The sequence below is a fragment of the Octodon degus genome, unplaced genomic scaffold, assembly GCF_000260255.1.
Source record: "Octodon degus isolate 3935 unplaced genomic scaffold, OctDeg1.0 scaffold00016, whole genome shotgun sequence".
NCBI lineage: Eukaryota > Metazoa > Chordata > Mammalia > Rodentia > Octodontidae > Octodon > Octodon degus.
Window position 1 is genome coordinate 10,350,812 of NW_004524592.1, and position 27,331 is coordinate 10,378,142.

Consider the following 27,331-nt stretch of genomic DNA (forward strand, 5'->3'; position numbering starts at 1 on the left):
TGCAAGGTATTCACTGGGTTTGAACACATGTCTCTAATCCTGAGCAAAATAGAGAAATGCATTCTATTATAAAAATGTACAACATATTTCAGCATATGCCTGTAATATCTTTATCAATCAGCACTCAGTTGTCAATAACTGAAGCCACTCTAGTATTGATACAATGTGCATGGGGGCTAACTTTTGGCATTCTCAGAAGCCTCCTCTGCTAATACACTGACAAGATGGGCTAAAGAAACAGCCTTTGCTCTGACACCCCATGATGTCTCCCAGAACACCATCACAAAACTGGCTGTCTGAAAAGCTGCTGTATATAGCTCAGAAGTAGGAGTATCACAAAGGTGCAGGTTCCAGACTCACATTCTTAGCCCACAATCCATAACCAGTGAAACAGATCCCCCATCCCCTGACACACTATCCCACAGACTTGCTATTGTGATTCCAGATACCAGATGCTCCATGACTGTTGGTAGAAACAGAAGCAGGATTTCTATCTCATCTGACCTACCTGAGTTTGTACAGGTGTATCTACATGGAGGCAGCTAAGAGGGCCTGGAAAATGTACATTTCAGTTTTCTGTGGGCTCACTGTTGAGCTAGAGGATGCACATGTGTACAAGTGGATCACAAGTATATCAAGAGATACCTGTCTCTTTAGCTTGATAGGTGGCCCCAAAGGGCTATACAGCAGAAGCCCTCTTGCTTGCTCAGGGAAGGCTTTGCTGATGTATCTGTCAGGTCCCATGGATAATAAGCATTAAACCCCTGGCCCCCACTCTGCTATAAGGTTTATGTCGGATATCCGCCTGAGCAGCCTGGCCACATGGACAAAGGACCCTCCGGCTGTGACGTAAGATCAGTAAAGCAGAGTTGGGTCTGAGGAATGCCATCTTCTAGTTTTATTCTATCAGTGTCATCACTCTTTGGAAATACTAGGTATTACAAAAACAATTGCATTTGAGACCCATTTGTATCACATACAAAAAACTCAATATCACATTCTGTCAGTGACTGAGAAAGAATTGTTAGGCTATAAATATAATTTTCATTTTTGAATGATTTCTTAAAAGTTTTAAATTGTTTCACTGGCTACTTTTGTAAACAAAATTTCCCATCAGTCGCAACAAAAGAATCTCTCTAAAGAACATCTTAAAATGTCTTGATCAAGGATTACTCGCTGTCATTTCAAGCACCCAACTTGGTATTTAACCACTATGTCTAGAATGCAAGACCAAGCCATTAAGGAATTTGAAAAATACTTGGAAATTTCACACAAAGGCAATATTTAATATACAGAATTTGTTACACTAAGCTTTATGATTTTATTATGTTGTATAAGGAAAGTACTTTTTTTTTACCAACCCAAGTACTTCACAAATACTCTGCAGCCAGTGGTATGGAAACCATTCCACATCTGTGCACCACAGATCTGTACTCTCCAGGGTCAGAGGGAAACAAATCCTTTTAGAGGTGATACATCTGTTCAGTGTCTTGATTGTGGTGATTTTTGAGGTATGTATGTACTTATGTCACATTTTACCAAATTGTGCACCATAAATACAATGTATGTAGTTCACTGTATGTCAATTACACTTTAATAAAACTATTTTTTTTTAATATGGGAGAAAAAGTATACTCCAGAAAGTCTGAATTAATTTACACTTCACCAGCAACACATGCAAGTGCTTGTCTCATTACACCTTCGTCAGCAATGTAATTCTTGAAGGAAAATAAAACACTGTTAATCTCAAAGGCAAAAATATCTGTTGTTTGAATATGCATGTCTTCTCCAGTAGACTGAAATTTTCTCATGTTGATCAGCTGTTTGCCATGTTTCTCACACTGCCACAAAGCAATGAAGGTTGCTTGTATTAGTAATGCTAGTAAAAGAGAAGCATCTTATTTGCCATGTCAAACAGTTCAAATTCAATTATGGCCCCCAATGGCAGGTCTACATATGCATAAATGTAGCCAGTTTCTTGACTCTAAGTCATAATTAGCCACAAGAAATTGATTCATCTAGATTTACAAAGGCTAAATCATTTGATAACCACACAAATCCACAAGTGCAATCTGAAACGAGAATGCTATAATCTCTTCGGACACAGGGGTAAATTAATGTTATTACCTAGACTTCAGAGAAACAGAATTCTTGGAGTCTTAACTTTCTTATCCATAACATGAGGGAGGTGCCTTGAGTAATCACTCTATTTCCTTTCACTCTTACTGTTTTAAGTAGGCTGGGTAAAGTGATAAAAGCTGAAAGCTGTAGTCAAACTGCTGCATTTTTACTGCCAACCTAAAGAATCCTTGACTCTTTTCCTCATAAGATGACATTAGCTCACATTCAAAGCCTAGCTGTATCGGGTCTGGCAAAAGGCAGCACAGCTTTACCAAATAATTTGTCTTTCTAATAGACATGAAGGAGTGAAGGCCCAGAGATAATCACAAGAGCAGCTGCACTTCACTGTTTGTAAGATAATGAAGACAGAATGCATGTGAACACTTAGCAGCCCCTGCACACACAGTAGGAGGCCCAGTATTTACATATCCTGTGTACCAAGGGTAAAAATAATACCAACTTGCCCGGAACCCATGTAAATTCCACAAGAACCATACCTGTTTTCCCAAAAAGTCAAATATTGGGTGGTTAGGCATAGCCAACAAAATATTTGAACCTGAACAAATAAGCAAAAGAATAAACAAATACAATTGAAAATAGTTGTCAGGTCTAGTTTATAACAAGGTGTGGTTACATATCTAATTTAGAAAATCTCATGAAGTGGTGGGAAGCATAGGAATAATATCAAAATGGCAAGAATTATAGTATTAGCAACTTGTAGTTCATCCGTTTACATAAATATGGACTCCTTGCCATCCACAGATCTCATCTATTTCTCTTATTATGGCCCAGGAAACACCCAACTACTCTTCTATTACAAATGTAAATGCTGGCCTCATCCATTAAACAGCCATCTCACTGCTTCTTGCATACCTGACCAGTTATTTGGATGCATAATCCTAACTCTGTCTTTAAACAGCTTGTAGCAGAGACATAAACATGCGTATTCCAGAGGCCCATATCACCTTGCCTGTGACCTGTCACAGTGTGACTAACAAAACCAAAACAAAGCAGGTTTTAATACATCAAAAGCTAATAAGCAAAAGTGAAACCTATGGCTAATGATTTTTCAACTATGTGGGCGGTAGAAGGAATAGGTATGTGATCAGAAAAATCACCCTTCCAGAAATTTTGTCAGCATATTCTACAAGACCAGTATAATGTTCTTTCATTCTTAAAATTAACAGTGAATTAGCATAACATTTTCTGATATAGTAAACAGCCAGGTTAATTCCACTGATAATTGAACTAGTCTTTATTAGCTATTTTTACAAATCTATGTATTCTAATATGAAAAGGCTTTTTACTTTAATATGAGCTTTGCAAATTTCCATCAGTAGTAGGAAGTACTTCAGCTGCATAGATCTTAGTCTTCAAAAGTGTGACTGCATCCCCAGCACTTAATTTTTCCATCTCCCAGTTTTTGACCTTACCAAAGAAAAAAGGAGAATAGTCTGTGAGAAGACACATACGTGAAATAAGAGCTAGTTTAGAGATTCAAGCACACAAAGTGGCATCAAGTGAACTGCTTTCTAAAAGCAAATTATTACCTTATAATTACATTTTAAAAGTCTAATGAGACTATTTGATAAGACTGAGAAAAGCTGTCACAGTGAGCTTATAAAAACCTTAAAGGCTCTCTAAGTGGTACAAAAAGTTAACTTTCTTAGGAAAATCTTCCCTTGAATATATAATGTTACTAATATGAAAAGGAAAAATCCCAAATAGTCTGCATCAAGAGAAAGGAGCTATTTTCATCGTGGTGGTCCACACACAATTTATTTATGGATGCTACCATATCACAGTGGAGGAGGAGAATGTTTACACTTCACAGTATATGCCAGACCAACAGAGTAGCACTGAGACAGACTCCAACATTATCGCAAATGTTTGTGAGTTCTTGCTACAGAGACATCTATAGAGGTCATTCAAGAAGGGATGTGTTGAGGCCGAAGAGACAGCTCAGTTGAATAAGCACTTGCCTGGCAAGAGCAGGGGCCTGAGTTCAAGCCCCGGTTCCATCAAATAAATAAATAAATAAATAAATAAATAAATAAATAAATAAATAGAAGAGGTGTGCTGCTGGGGCCCAACAAGCACAAGAGGAAGAAAAGCCCTGCTGTCCTGGAGTCCAGGTGACCAGCAACCTACAGCAGCTTTACCCTGTCTAGGAAAACAAGCTTCGGCATCATTTATCCCTTGTTCAAGAGAATCTGAAAATTGAAAATGGCTTCATATGTCTGGAATAAAATTTGCATTTTTATCAGAGAGGGTTTACAGTGCACTAGAATAACATTTTCAAATCTCCCTAGTAAATAATAACGATCAGAGTAAAAGCCAAATCATGTACTAGAGATATTCTTTCTCAAAGAAAACAATAACTAAAATACTTATTCCAATAGCACTGTTGTTCTAGAGCCTGGGTATTAACTTCTACTATACTGTTCTTGGTAGCTGCTAGAATGTACAGCAGTCATTAAATATTTCATTTGCATTTTTTCTTACCAGGACTACATGAAAACCCATTATATTCAAATGTCGCATTTTCACAGCAAAATATCCTCTGGGGTGGCTTGAATCCAAACAGTAAACAGATCTAGGAACACACAGCACAGCTGCTCTGAAAACAAAGATAAACAATCTGTGACATTATTAAGATTCTCAATCCCACTGCACTCCTGCTTTTTGAAGGGCCAAAGTTAAGCTCTTTGCACTCCTGACAGTCTCAGTCCTTCACTTCTTCGTTATTTGTAGACTACAAAGTGGAACTGTATTACATTCCCATACTGTACAATATAAAGATTACTTTATATCCTTGAACCTTTTAATAATATTTTATACAAAAAGCTATCCCTCAGCCACCTTTAAGGATGGCTATATTTTTGAGGAGGAAAATTTTCAGATATGAAGGGACCTATCTTAAAGCTTTCCTGCCAGTGCTAACCTCTGACCCGAGTACAATCACTTAATAGAAGTACTGGTGCAGGTAGCACCCAATGGCAAATGTTTTTCTTATATACACTATACATATTCTAGACAGTAATATTTAAAAACCAGAGGTGGAAGACCAAATAAAAGAAAACCCTAACAGAAAGGCAAGTGTTAAATATGCAAAATTTTAAAATGTGCAAGGTGTAACTTGTTCTTTCATTCTTCTTTCAATCTGGAAATATATGCACTGGGAGAGAAAAAAAAGGGAAGGAAAAGAGACATTTATTTCATTACCGCCTTCTCTAGCTTGGCTGTTATAAAAGAAATTTTATATTTTTAAATTCTGGGGGTCGAACTTGGAACCTTGCATGGCTAGGCAGGCGCTTAAGCCACTGAGCTATTTCCCTGGCCCTGAAATCTTGTATTTTAAAGTAGTGCTCAGATTCTTCATCTCTTAGTATTTTGACAACTACTGTCTTATTTTTATTATGTCAGAACAATGAAGTACCTTAAAAAAGAAAAATACTTGAACAGGGTCAGAAAGTCTCTCCTGAGGACAGGCAGGGAATATGGCTAAGGGAGACAGCACTTGAACAAGATGCCCAGGGACAAGCCAGGGTCTCAGTGAGGGTAAAGGTTGCAGAACTGCACCGTATTGTGTGCACATCTAACAGAATAACTGGAGGGACGACCTCCCTGGGGCCAGCGTCCACACCTGAGTCATCTCTGCGGGCCCCACAGGCCCTGGTAGGGCCGTTCCAGAGGCTGACTGCACAGGCTGTGCACATACCGACTCCACAATCACAGGCACACGCTGGGCAGACAGGACGCTCTCCCACACTGCGGGATCACACATCTCCCAGAGGTGCCCACGAGTCCTGAGATTTACCCAGAACTCACGCCAACACTTACGTGTGCAATCAAGGAAGCAATTTACAATCAATGTCACTGTGCTCTGACCCATACATAGTACAAGTTAATTAAAAGCTGAGGTTCCTCCACTCTTCACAGGTCTTGGTGATGGTGCACAGCATTTACTGTGTGTTTGAATTCTGCAGATTTCTCAAGTTTTGATGCTCCTACTATACTTTCAGAAGTGTATGTTAACCTTGATGGTTCCAACTATGTCAACACTATTTTACTGAATTGTTGGGCTACAAAATCTGTTTTAAAAAATGTTTCAGTAAGTGACCCAACTCTACTCCAGTGAATTCAACCATGATGCATAGAATGCCCCTAAGCAGTGAATTTGTGGAACCAAATTCCTTTGGTGCATTATAAGCTCCATATAAACATTAATATTATTAATGTGAAGTCTTTCCAAATGAAAACTTGAATTTAGACAGCTTAGAAAATGAATATATGTAGCAAGTATTCATAGCAGAAGGTACACATAATACATCAGAAAACTAAAGTACTTGCCTCTTGCTGGCATCCATTCTGATTTCAAAATCTGCAAGAAAAAACTAGTATGAATTTTTCAAACACTGTTCAAAATGACTTTGCATCCAAATGTCTAACACGACCACCAGCACTGAGGTAGGAGCTGAACTCTGTGAAAGCTTCCTCCATGCCAGACAGTAACCTGGGGATTTCACATTTGCCTGTACTGTACGTAGAATCCAGAGACATGAACATTATTCTTACTGCCATTTGATAGATGAGGAGACCAACGCTGGTAAGCTCCAGCACTAGGAGGTCACACAGCAAGAAGCCAAACCCAGGCAGTTTAGCCCAAGGGCAATGCCATACTGCACTACACTGCTGCAGCAAACTAGTAATCTTCTGTCATGAACCAAGGGAAACAAAATGAAGGGAGCGCCATACCAACGTGATAATTATGTGGCAACTGCACATCTTTTGAGAAAGACCCTTTGTTGTCTCCCAGCAGCCTGCTCAATCCTTCGGCAACTTTTGCATTTGGATATGATGGGGAAGATGGCAGCAGTGGCAGGGCTGTGTCTACAGCCTTGCCATAAGAACTATGATCAAGTTTTAGACAAGCATTCAAAAAATGAAGCTTGTGAGCATTCCTCTCCTTGTCACCTGAAAGAGAAAAGCAAGAAAGGAAGGGTATACAGCATTTAGGAAACTATCACTGTCACATTAAAGAAAAACTATTTGAATATATCTGTATTTCTAAGAGTGCTTTTCTTACCACAAGGATCTTGATGTCACCCTAGTTTCTTGTATCTGGAGCAATGCTCTCCATGTGCCAATGTTTAAGGCTTAGAATACTTGAGATGATTTAGCATAAATTCCTCATTTTATAGGACAAGAAATGCCCAACAATATTAATGATAATTAAAGGAAACATACAAACTAGAACCCAGGTCTCCTGGGTTTAAGCCTGGTTCTCTAACACTCTTAAAAAAACAGCATTATGTATTGACCCTTTACAACTCAAAGTTGGGACTATGTGACAGTTTTTTAAAAAATAATTATGCTATTCTCAGATTTTTTAAAATGCAAAAGTCAATAATTTTGGTGTAAAAGTAAACAAATTCACTAATTTGGTACCTATTTAGTTACTTGACCTACCAGGTTGTGTCCTCACTGTAGGTTGTAAGTGACCAAAGGTTTACAGCTGCAAAAGTTGACTTAAGTTGGCTTCCCTTGTGATAAGGAAAGACTAGGAAACACCAGGACCTCTGAGGTGTAAAGAGCAATGACACATTTAGCATTTGTACATTTGCACACAATGGTCACGGCTGTGGGTCAGACTTTAAATGTTCCCCAAAGACCCAAGTGGTAGAAGGCCTGGCTGCCAGCCTATGGTGTGCTGGGAGGTTGTAGGGCTACTGGAAGATATCTAGGCCCCCGGTGCCCTTGAAGGGGACACTGGGATTCCAATTCCTTCCTGTCTCTTTGTGCTTACACCTCCCGGATGCTGAGAATGAGCAGCATCCCCAGCCACACACTTCCACTATGATGCACTGGGCTGCCACAGGCCAAAAGCGATGGACCAAGTGACCGCAGATGGAAACCTCCCAAATCTCCAGGTCAATCCTTCCTCTTCTAAGTTAACTTTCTCAGATACTGTATGTCTGTCAGAGCAGAGGAAATTGTAAGAGTGACAGTCTTTACTGTCTTCTGTGGGCAGCACCTGTCACTAAAGGAGGTTCCAAGGATGCTCTGGTTTGAGGCACTGACCTGTAACTTCACCATTAGGAAGGATTAATTCTTTCCTTAATAACATCGGTTCTATACATTTCAACCACCTCTGTTCTGGCAAAGCTCTCACTCGAATCATAATGCATCCCATGATAGTGCCTTATTTCCATCTCTAGGTGCACTGACAGCCTACCTGATGTCAGCAGCTCATGGATGACATCCTTTTGGAGAAGCTGATCAAGAAGAGCCGAGGGGAAATAATTCATTACACAAAACGAGCACACAGCATTCAACAGGTTTTCAGATGAGACATGGTGAAGATCATCAGTCAGAGCACTAGCCATAACTTCTAGGAACCTTTTAAGGGAACAAAGAAAAGTCAGATTTCTTTTTCTTTTTTTTTTTTTTTAAATATAAACATAAAATAAGACCGTGGAAGAGCTGCTTAGGTGCTGTAAACAACTGCCATGAAGGATCCGAAGAACAGAGTTAAGAAAACCAGGCCTGTAAGTCAGTTTCCCAGAACTCAGGACAGAAAGCTATCTCATAGTCATGTATACATATCCAGTAAGTGACTGGCTATTGCTACGTGTCTTGTGCACACAACACTGTATTTCATAGGCTTTCATTCATTTAAGTCCAATTAAAATACTATGAGGCATTATTATTATTATTATTATTATTATTATTATTATTATTTTCACAACCAGGCTCAAAGAAGATGAGTAATGAGTTCATGTACACTCAGCCAGGAAGCAGCAGCAACAGTATTAGAACCTAAACTGTCAGGTTTCAGCCTCTTAATTACTATGTTACATTTTGAGGAAGGCCTGACCCACTACTGTAGTTTTTATAACCAATTAAAACTCCCTAGCTCTCAAAACTCTGGGTTAAAACAACTGCAAACCTAATGCTACCATCTAGAGCTAATGCTACATAGTACAACAGAACAGTTAAACACGGATGAGAAAGGAAAGATCAAAGTTTGGCCACTTCCCATGCCCAGAGAGGTCAGTCTCACTCACAGGGAACATTATCCACATCACACAGGGCGAAAGTGAAATACGTAAAAAGTAATGTGACAGCGCAGAGGACAGAAAGCAGAGAACAGGAACAAGTGGAAGAGATGGATGAGGGCAGATCCTCTGAGTGGAGTTTTCAAAGTATTCATGACTCCAGTGATAGTGAATAACCAGTGAGATGAAGGAACAAGTAGGGACTCTTATAGTGAGGCAAACAAGCCTAGAAGAAAAGCCCGATAACAATGAGCCTACAAGGTCAACGTCTGCCATCCACCGGAAGGCCCCACAGGCCAGGACGACGGGGTTCAGAGGGAAGGCAATCTGGTGCACTGGGCAGATGCTGTGCATTATGACAGGGGATGACTACACCAGATGGGGAAGAGTGAACAGCATTAATACACCGATAGCTGACCGCATCTGGACTGCACAGCAGGGGAGTGGGGTCACAGACAAGGGCCTGTGCTGCCTTGCTCATTCACTCCTCCCACTGGGCCTGTTTCCACCACCCCAAGCAGCATGCCCACTCTACACACGCCCAACAGGCAGACAGTACTTTCAACTCAGCTTGGGCCTTCCTGCTGATCTTCCTATCTATGCGTCCCTCTCTCTATCCATCTTTTTAAGATCAGCTCAGGTACCATCTCAACTAGGCACCAGGGCCTACATCTACCCCGCGCTCTTCTTACCAGACGCATCCTGGCACAACCCTCCCCTCTTTTTCTACATAGCCTACATATGACTCGTTCACTCTAGTTTTCATTTAATTGCCAACTTTTGTGTTTACCTAACCTATCAAACCAAATCTTTAGGCATGAAGGATTGTGTCTTACTCATCTTTTCACTCGCTGCCCAGGTACGTAGCAAGCATTTGCCAGCTAAATGAACAGGTGAACTTACATGAGGAAGACAGGGGAGGTGCAGAACTCAGTGAGCCGAGAGTTAGGAACTCACTTCCGAATCCCTGAAACTGGACTCTTCTGGGCTATTCTGCGAGCACATGCAACCCAGATGGGTCTGGAGCTCAGGAGTATGCAATGAGCAGAGAAGCACTTCTGCGATTAACTAGAAGGTGCTAGCTAAGTGAAGAAACCAAAGGACCAAAGTGACAAGTTTTTTTTTCCTGCATTTTAGCCCCAGAAAAACAGCCTAGATTTAATATGCCCTCTCCTCCACTGCCATCACATTAATAAAACAATTAATGTACAGTTTACAGATACGTAATATGCTAAGACACCTTTCCTACTAAGTGACCCACTTATCTCTTCTAGTCAGCTCTCTTTCCAAATGCAGAATTATCCTGCAGCCTTTATCAGTCCTGCCTGAGATACCATCATCTTTCCTCCTTCCTTCACTAATTTGCTATCTACCACTTACTGGCTTCTCTTGGACAAAACACAGGTGTCCTCTTAACTGAACCATGAAGGAAAGGGACACAAGCTTCTCTTGAGAGGTCCTTCTCCAGAAATACAAGTCCAGGCAACGGCATGTTCATGAGTGCTCAGGATGATGGCTCAGCCCTGAGCCAGCAACCCCAGCCTCACTATCTCTATTTTCCCATACGACAACGGGAAGCAACTTTGGGGTCTCTTAATCTCAGTGAAATTTAGACAGCAGAGAAAGCATGAAGTTTGGGACACTTCTCAACTGCTATTGACTGTGCTTTCTTTGCTGGACCCTGAGCTATGTTTGAGATGACAAGAACCGGGATTTGACTGTTGCCAACCACCGAGCAGATTGCCAACTACCATGTGTGGCCACAGGGCCTTCCAAACCTTGTATGAGACAAACAAGCACAGAAGCTTTGAGGGAAAGTCAAGGAAGGCACAAGAAATGCCTGGCTGCTCAGTGGACAGCGCAGGGGGCAGCTGCTTTGAAGGTGTCCTAGAAGTGTTCATTTCCTGCCCACAGAGATGGACATTTCAGCTAAACTCAGTTTATTAGACTTTTCTGAAATCTATAGCTAAAGCAAAACCTATAGGTCTGTATGCAGCTGGAGTCAAGTTATGTGACCTGAGGAGGGGACTGTAAATCCTGCCACTAAGACCCTCAGAACTTCCTCAGCTTATTCCTCTGAGGCTTCTGTGTCCTACAGTCTAACGTTTTAAAAGTCTAGTAATTACTTTATGTAAGCATTGTTTTAGGAGCCTAGCATAGGTTAGCTTATTCATGCCAATTAGAAATAATTCACCCCATTTTAGTAGCAAGTAAGTCAAGGCACAGACAAATAACTTGCCAAAAGTTGAGTAGCCATGCCTTGCAGGGATAGGATTCAAACCTAAGAGGTTGTCTCCACTCTGTGCTTTTAGTCAGTCTCCTAACAAATGACCTTCCTTGTGCATTTCTGACACATAAAGAGCCCTAACTGATCCAGAGACCAAGAAAACATGGCCTGGGTGGAAAGCAAAGATAGGAAACAACCTGGCAATCTTAGGCGCAGCTGCACAGTGGGGATTAAAATAAAAACAACAGAAAGGCCTACTTAGGCAGATGTAGGGACCAGGGTTCCACCCTTGGTGTGCTGTGCAGGCCCCACCCCTGGGGCTTGCTAAAACAACAACTGAGACTGGGCATGGTGTTGCATGCCTGTAATCCCAACATGTGGGAGGCGGAAAACAGGAGGATCATTCTGAGTCCAATCTGTGTAGTAAGACCCTGTAGACCTTGCACTAAATACACTAAAAAAGGAAGAAAGAACAAACGAACGAACGAACCGGTGTGGGACCAAAGGCATGGTTAGGACAAGTGAGCACAAGAAGTGCAGCCAGCATGGCAGCAGAGGAGGATGATACAGCTCTTACTGCCCCACAGAAATGACTTAATAAAAATATGCTGGCCACAAGCCTTTCTGTGGAGCCCTGAATCCAGTCAAGCGAGTGCAGTACAGAATTTAAGACAAGCATAAAACCCAGACCATCTCTGTAGAAACAGACAAGATGAGCAACTCTATTTTTCACACGTCAGCCTCCCTCAAGCTGACACAGCTGAGCACCATAACAGATGTCACTGGCCTGCAACTTCCCCCAGCAAAAAGGAGCGGAGCCGGTACCCAGTGTCCAAGCCTTCAGTCGACAGGACCAGCACAGCAGGGATGCCAGTGCACAGCAGAGAATGGAGGGAAAGAGATGACTTTCTGCAAAAGTGAGAAAGTGAAGAACTTGCGGCTTCAGTCCTGGAGCAAGCGAAAGAAGTGAAACATGCCTTCAACACTAGAGCTTTCTGGGGTTCAGTCTGAGGGCCTGGTTCCAGCTAGGCTCACAGCTCGTGCTCAGACAACCAGCGCAAGGCAGGTGCTTAGAAGAAAGGAGGAAAGGAAAAGGGACTTGTGCCTAGCAGCAGCCGGCACAACACTGCAGGACTGGGATAAGGATGAAGTCAGCTCCTTCACAGGAGGCAGGTGGATGCCACGTTCCTTCCTGCAATGCAGCAGTCAGACACCAGAGGGAGCAAGAGATCACAGATGTGTAATGCACACTTCTGCAGAAGGCCCAAGCACAGAAAATGGTTCCTAAGCTCCTCCACCTGTGGGCTGGGCTGGCTGGTGAGGGCCTCACATGTTTCAGTGGTCTATAAGGCTGGGAGTAGAACACAGTGTCAAGCTAAAGGTACTAGACATCAGGGAAGCATAATACAGTCAAAGGAACAAGGTAAATCTCCAGTGATAAAAGAAAAGAAATTTAGGGCCAAGGATGGCTCTGTAGAATAAGTGCTTCCCCGGCAAGCGCAAGAGTCTGAGTTCAATCCCTGGTTCCACAAAAAAAAAAAAAAAAAAAGAAGAAGAAGAAGAATAGAAATTGATTGAATGCCTCACAAAGAATACAGAGAAAGTACTGTGATCATTTCAGAAAAACCTCACTGAGTTACAAGAGAACACAGACAAATGAAATCAGGAAAATGATAATGGAACAAAATTAGAACAATAGATGAGAAACAAAATAAATACACAAACAAACAAACAAAACTCTGCCCTGAAGGATAACTGAACTGCAAATTCACGGGCAGGATTTGACAACAGATTTCACTGGAAGACTCAGCAAAATGACTGCACTCCAAGGAACAAAAGAAAAAAGTGAATGAAAAAGTGTTAAAGTCCAAAAGCCTTACGAGATGCAATCAAACAAATCAATATACAAAATGAGAGTTTCAGAAGGAGAATGAAGAGAAGGAAAAGAGCAAAAAGCTTACTTAAAGGAAGATGGCCAAAATGCATGCAAATTCTGGAAGGGTAATGGACACTCACATTCATAGAAGCAAAATGTCCCAAACAAGATGAATCAAAAGAAACATCAAGACACTGACATCAAATTATTAAAAGTCAAACACACAGAAAATTTTGACAGAGGAGAAAAGCAACTCACCAGCCACCCACAAAACTATCCTGCAGACTGGGAAGAAGCTAGTACACCCAACGTGCTGACAGAAAGCCTGCCAACCAGGCACACCACCCCAGGACGAAAGTCCTCAAAAGTGAAGGGACTTGCAAACCAATGAAACTAAAAAATACTTCAGTGAGTTCTTCTAGTAGAAACAGAAGGACATAATACAGTGGCAACACAATGCTATGTGGAAGCAGAAACCTCACTGGTAAAGATAAATACACAGACAATCCATGACACTACAATACTGTTATGGTGGCATGTAAACCACTGTTTGGTTATGAATACTGTCTGTATCTTGGGATTTTTTTTAATTAGTACCTTTGTAGTACATAATGCATACATTCCTTGTATGGAGTTGGTACATATATGCAACATGTTTATGGCAGTACAATTCATAAGAACTCTTGGAAGCAGTCTATATGTTCACAAATAGATGAATCAATTTTAAAAATATGTGGTATGTATTTAGACACCAGGGCATATTTATCTGCCATAAAGAAGGATAAACCTGAGTCACTTGTAGGAAAGTGGCTGCACCTTGAGGACATGTTAAGTGAAATAAATCAGAGATGAGCTTCAATATCACATGGTTCCCTTATACAAGAAGCCAAAGTATAAATAAAAAGGAAAATAAATGATAACAGGAAGCAGAAAGACAGAACTTTCTCAAATAGAAAGACAATCAAGAGATGGAGGGAAATAAAAGTGAATGTAAACCACTTTGATTCCAGCATAAAAGTTAAGACAAAAGTATTAAGAAAGCTATAATTATAATATAGACTCAGTGACAACTGTCACAAGAACAAAGATCATTATATAAAGGTAACAATCAAATCATTAGGAAGGCAAACAAATTATAAATATATTATATCTGGACTCAACATCAGAGTACTTACATTACAAAGCAAAACTAATAAATCTGAAAGGAAAAATACACAGCAAACACAATAACTATAGGAAACTTCAATACTCTACTTTCAGCAACAGAAAATCCTGAGAGAAAAATCAACATGGAAGCAAAGAACTTGTATAACACTATATAAATGCACATCACAGAAACATACAAACCACCTGCTCCATACTACCAGACAGAGCCTTCTCGAGGAAAAACCAGATGTTGGTCACAAAAAGTCTTAACAAGAAAATCCAAATCATGCCAAGTATCCTTTCAGACCATAATGGAATAAAACTAGAAATTAGTAATAGAAGCAAAATTGGAAAAGTCACAAATATGATTAGTAGGTTGTGGAAAGCCCTGGGATCAATTCCTAGTACCACAAAAATAAATAAACAACCCATATCCAACATCATATTGGATGGTGAAAAAGTTGAAATATTTTTGTAGATGATCAGGAATAATGGAGGAATGCCTGTTGTCACCACTTGTACTTAGCACAACATTGGAATTCCTAGTCAGAGCAACTAGACAAAAAATAATAACTTAAAAATAAGGGAAGAGAAACAAAAAGCATGCAAATCAGAACAAAATTATCTGCTTTATCCCTACACAAGAACAAATTATCCAAAAAGGAAATCAGGAAAACAATCCTATTTACAGTAGCATCAAGAAGAGTAAAATATTTAAGAATAAATCTAACAAAAGAAGTAAGACTTAGAACACCAAAAACCATAAAACACTGACAAAAGAAATTAAAGACAACACAAATAAATGGAAAGCTGCCTCATGTTCACAAACTGGAAGACAATGTTGTTAAAATATCCATACTACTTTAAATCATCCAGATTTGGTGCAACCTCTGTCAAAAATCCCAGCAGCACTTTTTACAGAAATAGAAAAATATACAATCCTAAAATTCACATGGAAAGTGCAAAATTGCCTGAATTGCCGAAATAATCATGGGAAGAGAGAAGTAAGCTGGAAAGATACCATTTTCCCTTTTCAATATACTGCAAAACTATAGTAATTAAAACAGCATGGAACTGACCTAAACATAAGAGAAAGAGGCTAACAATGCCTAATGGGGAAAACACAGGCTCTTTGACAAAGGCATGGGGAAAGCTGAATGCCCACGTACAAAACTGTAAAACTAGGCCTAGCTCATATGCCATGCACAAAAATCAACTCAAGGCTTAATCATTAAACATTAGATCTGAGCCTCTAAACCCCAGAAGGAAATCAGGGAAAGTTTTATGATCCTGTGCTGTGTAATGATTTTTTGAATGTGACACCAAAATATAAACAATAACAACAAAAACTGATGAAGAAGTCTATGTCACACAAAAAAGTTTCTGCACAGCAAAGAATCAACAATTAAAAGGCAAGACTGGCCAAATAGCTCAGCGGATTAAAGCACCTGCAAGCAGGCACTGAGGCCAGGGGTTCAATCTCTGGGCCTGCAGTGCCGACCCCGCCCCTGGGCGCACTGAGATGGCAATCGACACTGGGCATGGTGGCGCCAGCTCTTAGGAGGCTGTAAACAGGTGGATCACTCTGAGTCCAATCTAGTAGTGAGACCCTGAATACCTTGTAAACCCGTCCCTAAAATAAAAAAAATAAAAAAAAAAGGAAAACAGTGTAAATGTTTCTCAAAATTTCTAAGGTAGAAGTACCACATGACCTAGCAATCCTATTTCTCTACTACTAAGAATTGAAATCAGGATCTTAAAAAAGCTCCTGTACTCTCATGTACACTGCAACATTATTCACAAAGGTTAGGATATTCACAAACAACCTAAAGACCCATAAACAGATGAATGAAGAAAATGTGGTGCATACTTATATTTTTCATGGAATATTATTTAGCCCTTGAAAAGAAAAATCCCACCATATACTACATGAATGAACCTAGAGGGCCTTACAAGTAAAATACGCTAGTCATAGGAGGTCAAATACTGTAAGCCACCCCCAAAATCAAACTCCTAAAAATTCGTATGACTGCCAGTGGGAAGGAGAAGGGAAACTGGGAGTTCCTGTTCACTGGGAATAAGGCTTCACTCGCGCAAGATGATGAAGTTCTAGAGGTGTGCTATACATCACTGCATATAGTAAACAGTACTGTACTGCATACTTAAAATCTGATAAGAGCATGGAACATGGGTTTTTACCTCGATAAAAAAATAAAGGTAAATTGAAACTGTCCTACCAGTTTGGTTTGAAACTGTCTCATTGCTATTTTTTTCTCAATAAATTTATGGAAAAAAAAAATAAAGGTAAAATAAAATAAAAACAAAAGTGAAAAATAAAAGATTTAATATATTACTCAACATTTTAACAAAGTTTTAAAAAATGAACTCCAAAACAGGATCTGAGGGTAATAAGCTAGGACAATTTGAAATTAAAACTCCTATACTGAATTAAAAAATAAATAAATAAATAAAAGACAAAGAACAGTAAAGACTAAAATTCTGTTTAATTTTATAAATGCAAAAAAAAAATCCTATTACTTTCTTTCTTTTTATTTGCTTTTTTGGTGCCAGAGATCAAACTCAGGACCTTGTACTCACCAGGCAGGCGCTTATGCCACTGAGCTATCTCCCCATCCTGTACTTTATTTCTTGACATGAGTGACAGTTATGGATATGTTCACTGGTAATAATTCCTTAAGTTGATGATTTGTAATATTTTCTCTATATATTTTATATGGTAATAAAAAAGTAAAATCAAGTACATACTCTTCATTCTGCTGCTTGTTGATGTGATTAAGAGAAGAGTATACATGAAGAATAGGAACAACGCTTTTCCTCGTCAGCAATTCAGGCTCCTTAACAATTTTCTTCATAAACAAGTTCATCAAATCAGCAGGTCGATAGCCAAGTTTTTCAAACAAAATGAGGAGAAAAACAATCTTAAAAAGAGAAAATTCAGGAAAATCTTTTTAGTGACAGTATGCTAACAGTAATTTTTTAAATCTTAAAAAGTCTAAATAGCAATCCAAACACTCCTGATACTATTCCCTAAAAGGAACAATATCTACTCTATCAAGGTAATAAGCAAACTTTTTTGTAAGCAGAATCAGATCATACAATCATTTCCACACTTCTACTTTTATCCAAAAGAGAATCTTTTCCTAATTGCTGTTCATACTAATGATGTCAAAATTACTTTTGAAACATATCTCTCCTGATGTTTTTCCCATCTGAAATCTTAGACTGCTCTCAGTTCACCTCCTGCAGTGTCAATTCCTAGATACTTCCTACACTCTAACATGTGAGATAAACAAAATTTCTCTAATATTAATTTTTAAAAATGAGAGTACAGATGAAATACTATGATTAAAATAAACTTTCCACCTGGCAAGTGTGAGGTTGTGAGTTCAATTCCTGGTACCAAAATAAGTAAATAAATAAGCTTCCCAGTTCGCTTCTGAATTCCCTTTCACTTTTTATCACAATACTTTTTTTTTTTTTTAATGTATTTCATACAGGGTCTACCAGGTCTTACCACACAGACTGGACTTGTAGTGATTCTCCTGTTTTCAGCTTCCCAAGTGCAGGGATTACAGGTGCTATGGTACCACCATGCCCAGTCTGTCACTGTCTCAGTGTGCCCAGGGGCAGGGCCAACCCACAATGCAGGGGATTGAACCATAGTCTTGTGCCTGTCTAAGCAGGTGCTTTTGTCCACTGAGCTACCTGGATGGTCCTGTCACAATATATTTTTTCCCAAAATAAATTTTCATAAAAAACTCAGATTCATCTCATTCTTCAAAGTAAACTATTGATCCTACTGATCTACCACAGTTATCATCTACTTATTTGAAAAAAAGGTTTCTATTAGCTGTTTCATTTTAATTGTTTTTATTATTAAATAGTACTCCTGAATTTAATGGTTTTTATTCTGGAGAAAACAATGGGCATGATCATTCTGCAATAATATTTTATTGTCATATCATTCATTTTTACTATTCAAAATCTAACAGGGAAAAGGTATAAATAATAGCAACTACCCAACCAGAGTACCACATGACTTTTTGAAAGCCAAATAGCAGAGCAAAGTTTGGACAGTATAATTTTTGTTGCAGATAGATCATCAAAAGATTGAGCAATGTATTGACAAGGACAGAAAGAATCACACAGACAAAAGTAAGGAGCTAACTTTTCAAAAATCAAGTTAGAACTGGATTATTTTGGTAACTTACCTGCTATAAATCAGAAAGAAATACTTTATTGATAGCCTAAATTGTTTGATAATAACAATAAGCTTGTCTTCTGGATGGTTAACAACCTAAGTTTGCAGAACAAAATTAGAGAAAAAGGAGGGCTGCAAGGAAAGCCAACATTTTGGCCCTAACCTTCTAAGGTCAATTAAGACTCAGGACATATGAGAACTTGTACTGTAACGTCATATACCTCGGTAGTGTCCCAAATTTTCTGATCAAGAAGATTATGGGGCCAAAGAGGAAAGTGATCGATAACGTAGAGTGTGCCTAAGGAGAGTCACATGGAGAGAAAACACTCAGGCTTTCACAGAGAGCACATTGGCCATGCAATGGCCGTGACTCATCCACATGGCTGACACTGACAAAGGTTCTACAATCTGAGGTACAGGATCTCAGGATAAATCCTGAGGGGATTTCACTGACCTTCTCAGACTCAAAAGCTACAACTCTTGTTGCATAGGTCCTGCTTTACCTTGGTCTTAACCATCCAGTAGAAAAGTACAAAGACGAAATATGGGAAGTAAAGCCATGCTGTTATGTTGAGCTGTGGGGGACTCAGGTCAATAATTTCTGACATTGCCAGTTAAACAGAAGACCCAATGCTATTATGGGCTACTGGACTCTTTTAGAATATTTTGCTGAGTTTACACACCTATAATATTCAATAACGGAACTTAGAAAAAATGGGGTATACAGATGAATGTCCATTTTGTATCTGTGTACTCAAAGTGGTTAGGATAGATATATAGTTGCATTCTCTTAATGAACAGAGTGATTTGTTCTAATGGTGTTTGTAAATACGATCTCAAGTCCACATCTTGTACAGCAATTAACCAGTAAGAAGAATATATGCAGTGTGTTATTTGTTGAAACTGTACTTCCGATTTGATTTGAAACTGTCTCATTGCTATCTGTTTATCAATAAAATTTTGAAAAAAAATACTTTAAATGCTGAGTGAATTAATATGCATTTGAAATTTCTGAGGTTTAATCTCAGTTGATAACATACTCACTTGTTTCCACTTCCAGATAACAAAAGTTGCAGTCACATAATCTGCTATTCCCTTGAAGAGCTCTGAATTATGGTATTGAAGGTCTTTGCAGGATTGCAGTATGTTGATTAATTTTTTGATAGGACATTCATGGATAGTATCTTAAAGAATGAGTTAAGTAAAGAAAAATTATCAGATGGTTTTGAATTCAAGTTTCACAATGCTTAATACTTGTGCTGCTGCTTCTTTTCTTTTCTTTTTTTTTTTTTTGGTGTTTTTACTATTCTCTTTTTTGGTACTGGGAATTGAACTCAGGGCCTTGTGCTTGCCTGGCAGATGCTGCACCACTGAGCTACATCCTTCTTCAAGGGAAAAAAGTAGTATTTTGCTTTTTATAAAATTATAGACAAAAATCAAATATAGACATATTTTTTAAATAAAAAGGCAAAGTTCTAAAAATCATACAAATACATTTGAAAACAGTTCAGATGCTTCAATTCATAAAGGAAACATTCTTACCTATGACCCTCTTGCTGCACTCATTCAGGAGTGCGATGGAACGGTGCCCCATGCCGGACAGAACCTCAAACATGCACTGGCTGTTCAAAGAAGAAAATCTACCCAACTCACTCAAGGCTTTCATCTGAAGAAAAACATGCTTATATTTATCATTTGTGAAAAAAGAAACTTTTATTTTTAAATATAAAGAATGAAATTTGAGAACTACTTGGAAAATAAATATATGCGTATTTATGTATACAAATCTTTATACATTTTAACAGGCCTAAACTCAAAAGTACAATGATGTCTTCTTAAAAAACTGACTTCAGGGGCCAGCCAGACAGCTCAGTGGACTAAAACACCTGCTTAGGCAGGCGCAGGGACCAGGGTTCGATCCCATGTGTGCCATGCCAGCCCCGCCCCCTGAGGTGCGCTGAAATGGCAACTGAGACTGGGTGTGGTGGTGCACACCTGTAATCCCAGCGCTTGGGAGGCTGAAGACAAGAGGTTCACTATGAGTCTGATCTGTGTAGTAAGACCCTGTAAACCCTGTACTAAAATACATTAAAAAGAAAAAAAAACTTACTTCAGAAAATAACAAGTCTTAAGAAATCTTTTTATGAAATCTCATTCACTAGGTAAAACTCAAGTATTTACCTCCAACTTCCTTTTAAGAGCAAATGGTGCATCTTTTCCAATATATTTCATCACAGTTTGTAATATGAAGACATCTTTTATCTTCCAAACTTGCTGATCAACTAGCAACCTGCATTAAACGCAATAAATGTTAATAAAGACCCAGAACAGTCTAACATTATTTCCAGCCATATTGCTGTGCTCTTTACCAATGAAAAAGTCATACCAGGAGATTAGAGTAAGATTGTTATGTATATCCAACAGAAAAGGCAATTAAGTGTCATTCTCAATATCTATGACACTAGATCAGTTGTATTAATTTTATAAATTCCTTTTCAAGCTAAGCCAGTTTCATGTAACTCTGACAGTGCCTAAATAACTATTTTGAATTGAATGTACATCTCCTGACCCCACATGAATACTGTTTTAAGAAAAATTGATTTAATGTAAATGTAGATGTTAATGTTGCCATATTATTTCATATGGAAGACTCTAAAAAATTATTTTGTTATTTTTCATCCAAAGCCACAATTTTAAATAAAGTATTAAAAACTTTAACTGTCAAAATGCCTTTCTTCCCTCTGTTCTCAAGAAAAGGAAATCAGTTTATCTCAATTTTTAGTTCCTAGTATAAGAACAAAGAAGCCCACATTTAAGAAAACGTTCTTACCACAATCCTGTTCGAAGAGCGTGTACATTCTTGCATGGTTCCATTGCCTCTAAAAGAGTTGACAAAACTGAGAGGCCTTTCTCATCACACTCATTGATACGTTCCTATTGAAATATAATTCCAAAAGTACTGTAGGTGATGAGCCCGGTGGACTCTCTCTCACCCAACAAACCAGTGAACTGACGCTTCCAATTAACCAAACAAATATTAAGTCAGGGATTCATAGTCAGTCCATGATAATAACTTCTCCAAAAAAGGAAATGTCACTTCAAGTGAATTTTCCAAGGATTTTTATTGTTTTATATATCAATATTTTTCTACAGTTACCATTATCAAGTCCCTTAGATGCCTGTGCATTTACAACTTCACTATATCCTTTCCTGGGCATCAAGTCATAATATCAGTGATAAATTTTCTTAGGTCCATCTACTGCCAAACTTTACCATCACAATCTGGGTCTGAGGGCAGACAGGTGTCCCAGATCTCTCCTTCTGGTCTCTTTAGTTAGGGTCCTACTTCAGATCCCAGAAATACTAGTGGGCATAATTTGGAAAGTGAACACTAACAATATGGTTTATCGTCCACAGTACTCTATAAATGCGTACAAGAAGTTTGGACACCTCCTAAGAGTGATACAATCTACCAAGGAAACTCAGGCTGAAAGAGGCGTACTCACTGCTAACCATATGACTAACCAGTTAGAAAACCTTGAGTAAGAACAAAAGTGATTAAAAATGGATGAGGCTGAAAGGAAAAAGGATACATTCCATGAAAGGTTCTTCTAACAATTCATGGCATTCCTATCAACATTTTCTGCAAAAGGAAAGAGTACTGGGCTATGTGTTTGAAGGACAAATTTATCAGTCCATGAAACAGTCATACTGTCATCCACACAGGTATTCTGACTCCAGTGCCCACTGCTCCTCAGCCACAAGGCAGGCACTCCCTGATGTAATAAGGCCTATGCAAAATCTAGCACAGCAGAAGCCTAAGTAGGTGAGTGACTTATTGTAATCACTTTTAAATATCTCTATATTGCACAAATAAACAATCTACCAAATACACACGAATATTTTGTGGTTCAAAATAAGAACTAGTTCTTGATTGAGAATATACAGAAATATAGTAATGTTAAAAGTTGAAAGTTCCATATATTATACCTACAAACCTAATTTTTGAATCCTGCAGCTAGGGAGCAGGTATGTCTTATTATCCCCAGGAAGTTCTTAGTTTTTAAAAATGTTAATTATCAATGAGTTTAGAAGTCTGATGTGTCTACTCTTAAAAAGCAAATGATTAAAGAATGAATCCTTTATTCTTCATCTCTGATGCCATGTCAGTGCTATCAAGTAGGACATAAAGATCCTTGTGTGGAACTAAAATTGACTATCCTGTTCAATTTTATTCTTTATCCAATGCAGCTTCACTTATATATTAACCTAAATTACAAACATGAGCATGTTAACAACCTCTTGCTTAAAATCCTGCATGGCTCCAGGTTGCCTCCAGGATAAATGCAAATTCCACAACCAGGAATAGGAAGTTCTTATGACTTGGATTCAAACTTTCCAAGCTCATGTCCTACCACTAAACTTTGCCACTTCTTCCCCACTTAACACCACAGACATGGGTTACTTGCCACCTAAACACACATACCACTGTTCAGTACTCCAGCCATGCCAAGCAACTCTCAGCCGCCTGAACTAGCCAAACTCCTTTGGGATATTGTGCACATAATCTACAGACTCTTTCCTTACCAATGCTCCAACAAACTGCTGGTCACAGAGTCAGCTTGCCCATAATTTCCTATTCAGTTCAAATCCCAATTCTACCATGGATTGGGTATTCACTTAATCGGCAAATATTTATCAAGTAAAGGCTGAGCATTCTTAATTAAAACCTCTGAGGGCTGGGGAGATAGCTCAGGGCTGGGGAAAGAGCTCAGTAGAATAAGTGCTTGCCTGGCAAGCATAAGGTTCTGAGTTCAATCACCAGTACTAAAAAAAAAAAAAAAAAAAAAAAACCTCTGAAAACTAAACTGGGTGCAGTGACCTCCAGTCCAAACCATCAGATAAGGAATGCTCAATCCCCATTCACATAGAGGAATATTAACAGGAATATGACCTTGGGATATCTACTTAAAAGGGCTAAAATGAGAATTATCCTGTAAATATCTGTTTCAATCACAGACCTTGTATACTCCTCTCCATTCCAATTTCCCATCATGAAGCCACAATAATCTGGAAGCCTGTTACATACTCATAAGACTTGATCTTTTTTTCCATTACACTAAAATACATCTGCAGGGGTGGGCAAGACAGTTCAGCAGACTAGGCAAGAGCAGGGACCGAAGTTCAATCCCCAGCACCACGAGCCACACTCAGTCCCACCCCTAAGGCAGGCTGACCCCGCCACAAAAAAGTAAATAAATAAATAAAATACAGCTACGATATTCATATTCCCTAGTATTCAGCCCAATGTTTAACATATGGCATGACTCATTAAAGGAATGTTTACTGCTTTTGTAAAAGCTTCATGATTATAAGGAACCATGTCTGTACATCTCTACTGACAAACACATCAACTTATAGTAGATGCCAAATATATTATTACTGGTTTGTGCCTAGACATCTCCACATTCTCATGTGATCATAGGTGGGGGTTTTTACATGGTTGGATCTAGAGTGTGTGATGCTCAGATGAAGTGAGTGACACTGAGATTAAGTGTATGGCACCAGAAATTAAGAGCGTCTAGGAGTAGATAAAGGCCTAGCCTGTGTATGAGTGCTGCTTGGCCTAAGGGTATGCAGCCTAGATAGGACATAAGGGACAGAACCAGTGCTGCTGGTGTGCTTGCTGTTTCATTTTACTGCTTGCTCCCTCATTGTCCTCTGCCTCCTGCCTACCATGAACTGTTTGTCCTCTGCCATGTCACCCCATCCTGGAGCCAACCTACTATGGACTGAAACCTTTATAAACTGTGAGCTACCATAACCTTTTTCTCTTTCAACTTTTGGTGTTAGGAATTTTGTCTCAGCAATGAGAAAAGTAACTAAGACAAATATTTACTACATGAATAAACGAATCTATTACCTCTATAAGTTTTACCAAGCTATTTAATATTAAAAAGTCTACTTGCTCTTCTGCAAGACTGAGTTGACATTGAAATTACAGGCTGTTAAAGGATATTAGTTCCCTTTTTGTCTCTTCCCTTCTTCCTTTGCCTAAACTTTCCTTGTATATCTTACCTCTCTCCATTTAACATCTTCACTTCTGCTCAACCCTGGAGAAGGTAAATGGGAGCAGGCTTTCATAAATTTCCAGAGCAACTAACCTATTTAAAGTCTCCAGATCTATCTATCTATAAAGAAATATAATATAATATATATATATATATTTTTTTTTTTTTCCATTGATAGTCCCGCTTAAGAAGGCCATATACATTTCCCCTCATTCCTTTAAAACACATTTAAGTCTCTTTCTGAATTTACCTGGATAACCCTCAATGAAGTCTGTACCAGAATCGTATTCTGGAAGACTCCAAGTTTCACTATCGCATGAAGACTGAACAGCAGGTGGTCATAGCGCATGATCTTCATTTCTCTCATCATTTGTTCACAGAGCTGGTTAAATGCAGGGTGCTTAAACATCAACTGTTTTTCATAGCGCTTCTGATCATCAGACATCCTTTTGGCAATTGTCCACATTGCTAAGAAGTATTTACTACTAGGAAATGTAGGTGACTTTGCAAATGTATCTAATACATCACTCAGAGAATTAGCCTCCTCAGATAGTTTCATATAGTTGATAGGGGCTGGTTTCATTTCCTGAGAGACTACATCTTCACTGGAGACCTCATGATGAAAGTTTACTTTCTTCAATCCATTATGAGAAGTGCCAACAGAAACAAAGGACTGTTTTGAGTCAAATGACAGTCTTCTAGAACAAAGGAGTCTGTTAACTCTAAAGACTGTAAGAACACTTAACCTTTCTGACTGAAAGCCACCATTTCTTGACTTAAAAATGAATGCATCCTGACAGAGATATCTAACAGATGGCCACATTCTATTACCAAAGTCATTAAATGGAAGGTTTCTTAGGTTCCACTTTGAATGAGCAATTTTTGGTCTGCAAAGTCTCAAAGAATATATACTCAAAGTTCTGCTAGCTGGAGCTAAAGTACTGAATTGTGTGAGGTTCCATAAAACAGAACCTGCTTTGTTACTCATTTTGTTATCCACTGAGACACTTTCAATGCCTTTCAGATGTCAGTATGAAACAAAAGTCACTTCCACTGTGCTGACATTTTCCTGTAGGGAACAGAGTAATGAAAAGAATAAAAATTAAAGTGTAGAGACTTTTATAGTCACAATCATAGTGTGCATATTATTTGTATTGTACTTACTTCGCTTACCATATCATACACATGTCCATATTTCTACATAGACTTCCAAATAGTTATTTTCATAGCAGTATACAGCAATACTTTTATTAACCTACTTTCTTCTTTGACATGTATACTTTTCGCAATTGTTTGCTATTATAAATAATACAGACATAACATTTCAGTGAATTTAGACTTTTTTGCTATTAATCTTTAAAAATACAAGAGCAGAATTTATAGAGCCAACAAAGGATATGTTCATTTTTATGACCTTTACTACCATCTTGCATCTGGGAGGTAATATGCAAAAGAAATTTGTTGTGGGGATATGGAATGCTTTTTAACTTTTTTGTATTTTTTCAATAAATTACAAAAACAAAGAAAAACTTTTACTTACTGAAATGCAGTGGCTAAATGGAAATCTATCAAATCCCTGAAGATCCACATGAAAATGACAAAGCTATTTCACAGTCTGGACTTCCCTGTTGTAAAGGTACACTGTTTTAAAGCACCCAAGTTAACCACCTTAGAAGTAACCGTTATAGCTAAAAAAGAACAACTGAAAAATCTCTGGGAGATAAGTGTTCCCAAAATATCCTCTGGGAAGTGATTCTTATTAGCCCTGCCTTCGAGATATCCTCAATGAAACCAAAGGGCATAACATTAATGGATTCTATTCAACATTATTATTTTGCAAAAGGTAAATCTGAATCAACCCACAGCTACTACAAAGGGTTCCCGAGGACCAGATGCATTTTTAAAAGTGCTATTTGTAAAATTTGTAATCAATGCTATAAGAAGCTTTAATCCTAAGGGTTATGAAAATTAATTTTTATGTTACAATACTGACATGATGTATTTACAAATAAAATTTTGCATATTTGGTACTTTTATAAAAGATAAAATTGAACTCACAGGTCCTAAAAGCACATTTTAGTATTTATGAAACTAAAATTACCCAGTTGTAGCTGTAGATTAAGAATACAGATTTAAACAGGCTGGACTTAAGAAAGAAAACACAACTAATGTGACCACGCTTGAAAGGTAACCAGCCAGTCTTACGCACCACTGTTAACGTCCTTCCGCAATTGGACTGCACACCGTATCCCTCGTCCCTTAATATCAGGACCACTTCTCACAATTTTTTCTTCAGAACAAAACGTCTAAGAGAAGATGCTCCTAGCCGTTCCATCTACGCCCACGCTCCACTCACTTTAAAACGGAGCCCCATGGCTACCTACGGGCGCAGCCATGACAGCCTCCCCGAGAGTTACACATATCGCGAGAGTTTATGGATTGCTTTAAAGGCCAAAAAGTACGCATTCGCGATGGTTGTAGAAAGATAAATTTAAAGAGAAAAAAGTCTAAAAGATTGGCTAATTTTCTTCAATACAGACTAGGAACCAGGAAACCTCAGAACTTATCAAAGCTATGTGTGATTGTGTACTGCAGTGCAACCTACTA

General features: G+C 38.6%; 1 protein-coding gene across 1 annotated transcript; it reads right to left on the bottom strand.

Annotated features, from left to right (window-relative positions):
• Window positions 1-1,288: 1,288 nt before the first annotated feature.
• On the bottom strand, window positions 1,289-27,126 carry Fastkd2 (FAST kinase domains 2). Its single transcript, XM_023710132.1, has 13 exons — window positions 26,934-27,126; window positions 24,975-25,793; window positions 21,484-21,587; window positions 20,835-20,943; window positions 20,196-20,319; window positions 19,698-19,837; window positions 17,198-17,370; window positions 8,360-8,523; window positions 6,880-7,098; window positions 6,475-6,505; window positions 4,627-4,741; window positions 3,429-3,549; window positions 1,289-1,841 (listed from the first exon to the last, which is right to left on the bottom strand). Exons 2-12 carry the CDS (start codon window positions 25,710-25,712, stop codon window positions 3,430-3,432), a joined length of 2,037 nt encoding a protein of 678 aa, XP_023565900.1. The 5' UTR covers window positions 25,713-25,793; window positions 26,934-27,126; the 3' UTR covers window positions 1,289-1,841; window position 3,429.
• Between the last annotated feature and the right edge of the window lie 205 nt (window positions 27,127-27,331).